The sequence below is a fragment of the Pseudochaenichthys georgianus genome, chromosome 6 (assembly GCF_902827115.2).
Source record: "Pseudochaenichthys georgianus chromosome 6, fPseGeo1.2, whole genome shotgun sequence".
In the NCBI taxonomy this organism is placed as follows: Eukaryota; Metazoa; Chordata; class Actinopteri; order Perciformes; family Channichthyidae; genus Pseudochaenichthys; species Pseudochaenichthys georgianus.
Window position 1 is genome coordinate 43,845,074 of NC_047508.1, and position 11,064 is coordinate 43,856,137.

General features: G+C 41.9%; 1 protein-coding gene across 1 annotated transcript; it reads left to right on the forward strand.

Annotated features, from left to right (window-relative positions):
* On the forward strand, positions 1-1,780 carry LOC117448382 (peroxisomal succinyl-coenzyme A thioesterase-like). The gene is made up of 4 exons (XM_034085671.2): positions 1-80; positions 436-516; positions 1,285-1,429; positions 1,531-1,780. Exons 1-4 carry the CDS (start codon positions 39-41, stop codon positions 1,662-1,664), a joined length of 402 nt encoding a protein of 133 aa, XP_033941562.1. The 5' UTR covers positions 1-38; the 3' UTR covers positions 1,665-1,780.
* Positions 1,781-11,064: the final 9,284 nt, after the last annotated feature.

The following is an 11,064-nucleotide window of genomic DNA, read 5'->3' on the forward strand; positions in this document are numbered from 1 at the left end:
TTCACCTTGATAAGGATAACCAGTCGATCCTTAGAGATATGCTGCTGCCCATCCCAACAGACCCCTCACTCAAAGTGGACGTGAGTACCAGCAGACTCTTTAGAGAGCTTATATTTCTGATATTTAACTGGGTTTTTCTCCTCGAAGCCCTTTTAAAAAAAAAAAATCCTTTCGGTTGATATAGATAAGAGTTTGTTTGCATTGTGTATTATAACGTGTGTATTCACATTGGTTTTAGACTGAACAACCATGTACATTTTTGTATATGCATTTAATCTCTACTGATATCTACAAAAAAGTATATGTGGATAAATGTGCTTCTGTAGCTCTGAGTAAAGTGTCAAAGATCCAAACATAAATGATCGCACAGTGATGCGTCATGAAAAATTCTGCAGCAGATGATAAAATCTGAAACGCTGCTGTGTCTCTGAGCAGGTGGGACGACTGCAGTGTCCTCTGCTGCTCGTTGTCGGTGAGGACGATCAGAACTGGCCCTCCTACGAGTCTGCTATAGATGTGAGTGTATTTACAAGATGACATCCTGTGGGAATAAAAAGATTCACCTGGAGGTCTGGATAGAGGTCGAACAGTCAAAAATAATCTGTCTTTTCCTAACCTCAGTGTAAACAGTAAGGGGTTAAGGAAAGATGTGAAGAATTAATCAGGATGTAGAAAAGAGACTGCAGTGCTAAGAGAATATGACTGCACTTGGGAAAGGTAATTATGATTTTGTTGATATGCATCTTCTGCGTTGAAACCTTAATTTTCCGTAGATGGACTACTTAAAGTGCATCTAGATACTTGTCCTTGTGTTACCTCTTAAGATGTTGTTTTATGCTGGCTTCATGTAGGTGAACAACAATGACAATGATATTACTTTATTACCAAAGTTGAAATTGAAATGAAAAAAATAAATTCCAAATATCAAATGAAAGATTTGACCGTAAAAGCAATGATTCATATTATTGAAAATATGACTATTTATCAAGATCGAAAACAATACATTGAATTATGGAGGGGTAAAACATTTGTTTCCAACATTTTCCAACATCTTTGAATTTATTCGTAAAGACATCTTTTAAAATTCCACTCTCATGAAGTCCTTAGTTTTTGAAAAGCAGCAGATCATCGTGGTAGCCTGAGGTATGTGGCCATGGATTTACAGTTCAGACGTGACAGCAGCAGAAAACAGTATAATATATACATAAAGCATATCCAAAGAATGATGATGAGGCCATTTAATATGAACATATGAGATTATGTGTTTTACTTCCTGTTTTGCAGATGAGAGAGATGATGGAGCGAGCGGGGAACAGCCACCTGCTGACTGTCCTGTCCTATAAGAATGCCGGTCACCTGATCGAACCTCCTTTCACGCCATTTACCCGAGCCAGCACCTTCAAAACTGTCACTAACCCACCTTTTACGAGTATGTTCCCTTCAGAACAGGAAGATGTTTCTCTCAAAGTTAAGCTAACAAGTCCGGACTTTGAGTTTTGACTGCTATAGTTTGGCTTGTTGTCTTTGCAGTGATGGCTCTGTGGGGCGGAGAGCTGGTGGCACATTCTCGCGCTCAGGAAGACGCCTGGAGGAAGACGCTGGTCTTTCTGAGGGAGAATCTGTACGGCGGCATGAAACCTGGTGCTTCATTTCCCAACCTGTAACCAAGACAACCATTTATTATTGTAGAGACTGCTGGCACCTTTGGTTCAGGAAGTAAAAGTTATCTTTACCATGCATAATTATAATCACTTTGGCTGCAAATGTGATGGACATGAAATATTCAAGGTTGAATTAGTACAAAATTAATTTGGTTAAAGTTTTAAATGTATATTGCACTCATCAAAACAAGAGATAATAAAATGCCTTCCAAGGAAAGAAAGAAAAAGCACCATATAAAACAGTTTGAAATCTTGTTTTGTTATTTTGACGTTTACCTGAATAATTGATCCTCTCTGAAATATCAGCACCTAACTGTATCTGTGTAATGAGTCCTGAGAACCTTTTGTATTGTCTGGAACTAGCTGCAATAAGGTAGTTTCTGTTAAAAGCCCCTGCTTCAAGTGATAGAAGGATCAGACTAACTCATCGACCCAGCAAGGATTGGTTTCAAGAGGAACTTTTTGATCCCTCCTATTCCCTCGTTTGTTGTTTGAAAGACTGAAGTAGCTCCCAGGGCAGAGTACAGACCACGGGAAGCTAACACTGAGCCCTGGTTAATCACTACAATACCTGGGTGGATAAAGGACTCGTTAACACTCCAGATTGTAACTCAAAGCCTGGTAGCCTCCTGCCTGCTAGCACTCGGCTCAACTCCAGCCTACCACCTAGTCATTCTGGCTTGGGTTCCCCCCCAACAAAGATTACAATTGATACTTGGTCCTTCCATATTTTGATTAAATTAAAACTCATCCCATTCTTAACAAATGGTACATCCCCTCCACATTTGACTGAGTGAGGTTGCTGTGGGAGGAGATTAAAGTTCCACAACATATTAAGCTGGACTTCTGATAGTTTACTCTAAGAAGACAACTTGTTCTTGGAAAGTTTGATTAAGGTCATAACAGTGTTTGCAGGCGCTTAGACGACTTCAAAACCAAGAGGAGGTCAAACCAACTGTCAAGAAGGCAAACCTGAACACAAGCTTGAAAGGTCAGAAAGTGATTATTTCAGTTTTTTTAAAAGTGTGAAACTTTTTTCGTGGACTTTTTAACAGTATTTACAGGTGACTACAGAGCTCTAGGATATTGATTTCATTTGGAGCCGTTTGCCCCTTCAGTACAAGCAATGCTCTGTCTGTACACGACTGGCTCTTCTGTGGTTGTTTTGAAGGGGGACAACAATGCCAAACATGGAGTATTTTAAACTTAAGTACTGTGGTAGAGGAAGCATTCAGATACTATACTTAAGGGAAATTATTTCACTGATCCACACCGTATTTTACACTCATACTGCACTGCATTTCAGAGGTAAATACTGTATTTTATTATCAGACTCAGAATTCAGTTTTTGCCGAGTAAGAAGACAACAGGCTTCTGTATGACATTGTTTTATATTGTAAAACCGCAAATCAGAGCTAAGCCAGAAGGCAAAGCTCTCTCTACCGGTCTTGTTATGATTCTGTTTAGTTTTTTTTTTTGTGTGTGCTTTTTCCTGTCTCACCCCTCCCTTCTCTGTTTTCCTCTGCAGGGCTGGTGTGTGACAGGGGCCCTTTCTCATTTCTCGAACTCCCCTCCTCGACTCCCCTCCTCGACTCCTATCCTCGATACTTAGTCCCGCCCACAGGAGATGCGAGCGGAGGAGCCGAGGAGAGAGGAGGGGAAGCAGCAGACGGTTAGAGAAATGAGAACTCCTCTCCTCTGAGCGGTCATTTTAAAGAGACGTCCATTAATGATGACAGAAGGCACAGCAGCCCTCTGTCTGATGGACAGATGTGTTCATGATGACTTATATATTTACTCTGATTCATTCACAGTGCGGTATAATGAGACAATAACAGGCTACAGATGCGGACACGCACATACACACATATATATGTATATATTTATATAAATATATACAATTTCAGAATCAAACAGAGCACTCTCATAATAATGTAACACTATCAGAGACTGGATATATCCCCCCCTCTCTGGTCGCTACAATGAGGAAAATAAATTACGGGCCAAAAGTTGTATTTACAAGTATTAAAAGTAAGCAGAGGACACCAAACCAACTGAGACCTGTCTGTCCGCTGCATCTACGAACACACTGTACCACACACACCTACACCACACACACACACGCACATTCAGTTCCTAAAACAGGCTACAGCCGTTGTGTATTTTATTGTGAAGCACTAAATGGTTTTAGAAAAATATCGACTCTTTGTAGATATCTACTAAACTAAAGCAAATAAAGAGAGTAGGCCTGTTCTACTGAGTGATATATATTATACACACTGCTCTGCTTTCTGCACGGACCTCACAGCTGTTCTCACTGTAAACATCGCGTCGCGATGAAAGCAGTTAATAAAATAATATCCAGGGGATGCATGCAGAGCTGTCATTGGCTGAGATAAGTCCGGCCGTGCGTCACGACTCTTTGAAACATCTCTGTTGCCGGAAATGCATCCACGAAGGAGCCGTGGAGGACCGTGGAGGACCCATCAGTGTATCCTCGGTTATAGCTCCTCCAGAGAGCCTCCTCGACGCTCGGTCCTCGGTCCTCGAAGTGCATTTAGAGAAATGAGATGTCCTTCAACATGGCGCGCTAAAATTCATTTCCGGGTCACTACCGGAGGACCGAGGAGTCGAGGAGTCGAGGAGGGGGATTTGATGAAATGAGAAAGGGCCAGGGAGTTGGCTGGCTCCTCCCAGGAGCAGACGAGGCACACCTGTTTCCACTCACCTCTTCACCTGTAGATATAAAAGCCCGGTGCTCATGCCTCTTCCCTGTCAGATAAGTCCTCTGTGTTTCGACCCTCCGGTGTGTCTCGCTGCTCTCCTCGTCTTGTGGATTCTTTGTTCAGATTTTTGCCTCCTGTCCCTGACGACTCAGTGCCAGCCAACTTCCTGACTCCACTGCCGTCTTTTTTCTGTTTTCTGCTTGAATAAAGCTTTTGTTTTTTAACATCTCTCTCCAGTCTTTTGCTTTGGGGTCCAACATTCTATAGGCCTTAACAGGTCTATCCTCATTTCTAGTCTTACCTCTGGTCATGAAGGGTTAATCATGACTAAAAAAACAAGTCCATGGATACTAGTGGCCGAAAAGGGTTTTCTTCGGAGGGTGGCTGGCCTCTTCCTTAGGCAAAGCAAGGCAAGGCTATTTATACATCTAAACCAGGGATGGGCAAATGGCGGCTCGGCCCCACCTCCTCTTTTTGCGGCCCTCAGATTAATTTATAAACAATGTAATTAAATAAAAAAGTTTTACTTGTAGCACTGATACCGTCCAATAGACTCCTAGTTACGTCGCGAGCTGCGTACATAATTTCAACAACTAACGTCTGGGTTCTTATTAGAGGATGTTCCCTGAAAGATTGTAAAATGTCAATGAAGATGTCAGAGTTACTATATTTGTTAATAATTACACACACAATACATGGAATTTGTGTGTGTGTGTTCCAAGTGAATCTGCGGCCCCCTGGTGGCCAGTACATCAATGATGTGGCCCCCACCACCATCAAAGTTGCCCATCCCGGATCTAAACCCTAACCCTAACCTCGGGTCCCAGGACGTAAACCCAAAACCTCCCTTTTCCCTGACCACATTAACCAGCTCTGACGGGGATTCCAAGGTGTCCACCTGGCCCAGAACCACCTCAATTGGATCCTTTCTTCTAAAAAGCAGCAGCGGTCTCAAAGTCCCTCATGGATGAATGAACTTCTCAAATTATCCCTAAGGAAGATTCCAACCAACCTCTAGAGAAAGTCTCCGGATAGACCGGTAAGGAAAGGCAATTTAATTTATATAGCACCTTTCAGGACGCTACAGTTCAAAGTGATTTACAAAATCATAAACAAAAGACATTTAAGAATAGATACAGCATAAATACATTATTAAATGGCATTTGAAAACAGGCATAAAAAAGTAAAGATAATGAATGAAATAAATAAATCAACACAGCAGGTACAGAATACATGAATAAAAGGCATACTGCAGTGTGAGTATGAACAGCTCAATTAAAAGCAGCGGCAAATAGATACGTTTTTAGTCTGGTTTTGAAAATAGGAATTGTTTCAGCGGACATGCACGATTAGGGCAGTTTGTTCCAGATTGTCGGGGCATAATAGCTAAACGCTGCTTATCCATGTTTATTTCTTATTCTTGGAACAAAGAGCAGACCCGACCCAGAGGACCTGAGACTCCTGGATGGTTTATAGTGATGCAGGAGATCGTTGATATATCGCTAGGGAGAGCTTTTCCTTCTGACCTAGCTCTGATTTGCAGATATTACAATAAAAAACAATGTCATACAGAAGCCTGTTGTCTTATTACTTTGCAAGTATAATAAAATACAGTATTTACCTCTGAAAAACAGTGCAGTATGAGTGTAAAAGACACTGTGGATCAGTGAAATCATTTAACTTAAGTATAGTATCCGAATGCTTCCTCTACCACAGTACTTAAGTTTAAAATACTCCATGTTCGGCATAGTGGTCCCCCTTTCAGAAGGGGCAAACGGCTACAAATAAAATCAAAATTCTAGAGCTCTGCAGTCACAACAAAAAAGTCCACAAAAAGTGTCATTTCACACTTTCTATAAACTTAAATAAACACTAACTGACCTTTCAAGCTTGTGTTCAGGTGTGCCTTCTTGACAGTTGGTGTGATCTCCTCTTGGTTCTGAAGTCGTCTAAGCGTCTGCAAACAAAGCATTTACCTAATACAAATTTGCAAGAACAGGTTACTACACTGAACAAAAATATAAACGCAACACTTTTGTTTTTGCTCCCATTTTTCATGAGATGAACTCAAAGATCTAAAACATTTTCTATATACACAAAATAACCATTTCTCTCAAATATTGTTCACAAATCTGAAAAAATCTTTGATAGTGAGCATCCCAGATAATCCATCCCACCTCACAGGTGTGGCATATCAAGATGCTGATTAGACAGCATGATTATTGCACAGGTGTGCCTTAGGCTGGCCACAATAAAAGGCCACTCTGAAACATGCATTTTGGCTTTATTGGGGGGTCTGGGGGGGTCCGAAAACCAGTCAGTATCTGGTGTGAGGGGTAGGGTAATGTTGTGAATAGAGTGGCCCATGGTGGTGGTGGGGTTATGGTATGGGCAGGCGTATGTTATGGATGACGAACACAGGCCACTCAATTCACAACATTACCCTAACCCTAACCCTAACCCTCACACCAGATACTGACTGGTTTTCGGACCCCCCCAGACAGTGTATTTTGTGAAACTTGAATCTCCTCCCACAGCAACATCACTCGATCAAAGGTGGAGGGAATGTACCATTTGTAAAGAATGGGATGAGGTCAATCATTATGATCCTTGTAATACACTAAACTTTCGCATACTGAATGAAGCATGTGGATTAACACAAGAAAATTATAGAATGTTGTGGTGATTTTACTGCCACGGTACTTTGTTAGGGTGTTTTATGAAAATAAACCAGAGCCAGAAAGACAGAGGGGCAGGCTGGAGTTGAGAATGATTGCTAGCAGGATAGAGGCTACCAAGTTGTGTGTTAAAATCTGAAATGTAAACAAATCCTTTATCCGCCCAGTTATGGAAATGATTAGACAAGGCTTTGCGTTAGCAAACAAGGGAGAAGAATGGATCCAACTGTTCCTGTACAAACAGGAGTTGGTCGGATTCTCTGTCACAGTAAGCAGCGCAGGTTGAACACAAATGCAGGAGACAGGAACTGTTAACAGAAAATACCTTATTGCAAGCTAGTTCCAGACAAGACAAAATAGAACAGAAATTCAATTAATCTACATAAAAAACTGCAAATCCCTCTCTGTCTCTGTTTCCAACGGTGTCCACCAGGGCTCTGTACTTGGTCCACTTGTGTTTACCATCTACATCCACCATCTTGGACAGATTCTCCATTACAACGACCTCCAGTTTCACTGTTATGCAGACGACACACATCCAGAAGGAGCTCAACGTAGAGCCACTGCTCTGTTGTATCTGAAGGGGCCAATTGGATCCAGCCTCTGATTAGGCTGCTTCTGGAGGCCCTAAATTGTAGGTTTTTCTTGAGTGTTTTTGTAGTTTGGATGAAAATTGCATGGAATCTCCGCACTACGGCCTGGGGGCAGTGCCGATTTTAATGCCTCACATGGTTCGACACCATGACCCTGTGGACGACAGGCTTAAGGCTGACCAGACGGGCGAAGACGCTCTGAAGGACGGGTAGGAGGACGAAGGTCGTGACAAGAGGGTGGACCAAAATGCAGGAGAAAGGAATTTTAAAACAGAAAATATTTTTATTTTACTCTTGATCCGAACGAGGCAAAACAGAAAATAACTTCTCGAAAATACAGAAATTCCAACAATGGCTAATAATTATCTGGATTTTACGACGTGTTCATGCACAACAGTAAATTAAAATGTCAGAGAGGATTAATGAGTCAGGTAGATTAAAATATATTAAACTAGAGTCCCCCTCTGCCCCTACTCTCTCTATAATGGAGGTTGTATTTTGGACTCTATTTGAACAAGGGTGATGGAATCCACCCTAAAATCACCCACTGGCTATATAAATAAACTTAAATATTACCACAAGTTATTAATACATTGTACTGATTCAACCAGTAAGCTGTAATCAACTTGATTATAAAGAATAATAATTACAATTAAAGGTAACTTTTCTGGCATGAAAAACAAATGCAGGCATGGAGTCTGTTTCTCTGGCCACCACAGTGACTGAGATAGATGAGCTGTGTTTTCCTGTAAGAAAAACAAAAATTCCCCCCATCATGATTAAGCATGAGGAAAAAAATAGAGCGGACTGTTACTTCCTGAATACAAGGCGCCAGAAGTCCCAGTTAGTGTGAATATTAGTTGTTGTCTTGGTTACAGGGAAAGGGAAGTTTGGGGCTCTCTGCTGGAACTGCTACCCCTGCGACCCGACCACCGATGAGTAGGAGAAGATGGATGGATGGTCTTGGTTACAAGTTGGAAAATGAAGCACCATGTTTCATGCCGCCGTACAGATTCTCCCTCAGAAAGACCAGCATCTTCCTCCAGGCGTCTTCCTGAGCGCGAGAATGTGCCACCAGCTCTCCGCCCCACAGAGCCATCACTGCAAAGACAACAAGCCAAACTATAGCAGTCAAAATTCAAAGTCCGGACTTGTTAGCTTAACTTTGAGATAAACATCTTCCAGGTCTGAAGGGAACATACTCGTAAAAGGTGGAATAGTGACAGATTTGAAGGTGCTGGCTCTGACAAACGGTGTAAATGGAGGTTCGATCAGGTGACCGGCATTCTTATAGGACAGGACAGTCAGCAGGTAGCTGTTCCCCGCTCGCTCCATCATCTCTCAAATATCTAAAAAAATATATATATTTTATATTTTAATTTTTAATGAACAAGGTAAATATCATACAATTGGTATCACAAAAATGTATAATCTACAATACAATCTCGTTTAAAATTGTGTTACGATGTCTAAAGTTACTGATAAGTCACCTGTTTCCTGCCTGGCCTTGCCCATGGCATTAGTTTATCATTACCGGGCAGAGCCCCCGAGCGAAACAGCAGCAACCAGCACGTTGCAAAAGTCTCAATAGTAAACTGTGCCACCGAAACATAATTTTAGCCAATCAGCGGCGTCAAATATTTTGGTCACGTGGGTGCTCACGTAGGCGCCCATGTTGCTTACGTGCGTTGACGTTAGTTGTTTTTTAGACTCGTGAGTGACCAAGGTGACGCAGTATTTGGATGAGAATGGTGTGCAGGTGGAGTCGCCGGAACCTCGGTCCGCCCAAGAGCTACTCTCCAATCCTTTTGAAAGGAGAAGTTTGGGAGATAAATTGATACTTAAAGACCTTGGACCGGACCAACCCGATTTGTATATATCACAGCAAGCTCGTGAAAAAGACAAAACGTATCAACAAGGCTTCTCACATGGCAAGCTGGATGCAAACAGGTAAATGCTATCTTTTGTTTCACATGCTTGCTCTTCAAACAGCCGGGGACAGATACGATCTGTTCAGAAACTAGACAAAAGTTAAACAAGTACAAACCACAGACTGTCTGTGTCATGGAGAATACAGTCGCTGGTTTATTTATGTCTGTAGGCCGTTGTTGTGAGTGTGGACGGTCGGAGCATATATAGCGTTAGCTTAGCCAAGCTCCATTCAGGAAACCAGGGATGGGCAAATGACGGCCCGGCCCCACCTCCTCTTTTTGCGGCCCTCAGATTAATTTATAAACAATGTAATTAATTAAAAAAGTTTCACTTGTAGCACTGATACCGTCCAATAGACTCCTAGTTATGTCGCGAGCTGCGTACATAATTTCAGATACCAGTGCTGAGGAACAGCTGAGTGCGGGTTGACAGGTGTCTGTGTTGACATTCCCCTTATTGTGGAATAAGGGGAATGCAGAGACAGGCTACAAGTGTTCAAGTTAGACAACTAACGTCTGGGTTAGTGTTCAAGACTTCATGTCCTCTTAATGGTTAATCTCAATGCACCCACATTTTCTGTGCTTTCCAATAGTTTAAAATTGTTTCATTCCACTGTTAAATAACCTGTTCAATACAAACATGCCACTTGTACAAATTAAATAACATTTCTGTGAACTGGTATTTGTTTAGTGAGCTTATTAGAGGATGTTCCCTGAAAGATTGTAAAATGTCAATGAAGATGTCAGAGTTACTATATTTGTTAATAATTACACACACAATACATGGCATTTGTGTGTGTGTGTTCCAAGTGAATCTGCGGCCCCCTGGTGGCCAGTACATCAATTATGTGGCCCCCACCACCATCAAAGTTGCCCATCCCGGATCTAAACCCTAACCCTAACCTCGGGTCCCAGGACGTAAACCCAAAACCTCCCTTTTCCCTGACCACATTAACCAGCTCTGACGGGGATTCCAAGGTGTCCACCTGGCCCAGAACCACCTCAATTGGATCCTTTCTTCGAAAAAGCAGCAGCGGTCTCAAAGTCCCTCATGGATGAATGGACTTCTCAAATTATCCCTAAGGAAGATTCCAGCCAACCTCTAGAGAAAGTCTCCGGATAGACCGGTAAGGCAAGGCAAGGCAATTGTATTTATATAGCACCTTTCAGGACGCTACAGTTCAAAGTGATTTACAAAATAATAAACAAAAGACATTTAAGAATAGATACAGCATAAATACATTATTAAATGGCATTTAAAAACAGGCATAAAAAAGCAAATATAATGAATGAAATAAATAAATCAACACAGCAGGTACAGAATACATGAATAAAAGGCATACTGCAGTGTGAGTATGAACAGCTCAATTAAAAGCAGCGGCAAATACAGATGTAGCGCTTCGTTTCAGACGCCTACCCGTGCGGGTCCGTGATCGGCACGGGGTGGGCCCCTGCTCAAAAGGAAAAAAAAAACG

Coding starts and splice junctions, on each gene's coding strand:
- LOC117448382 (XM_034085671.2), top strand. CDS start 39: ATGCTGCTGCCCATCCCAACAGACCCCTCACTCAAAGTGGAC. Junction 81..435: donor ACCCCTCACTCAAAGTGGAC/GTGAGTACCAGC, acceptor GTCTCTGAGCAG/GTGGGACGACTGCAGTGTCC. Junction 1,430..1,530: donor CACTAACCCACCTTTTACGA/GTATGTTCCCTT, acceptor TTGTCTTTGCAG/TGATGGCTCTGTGGGGCGGA.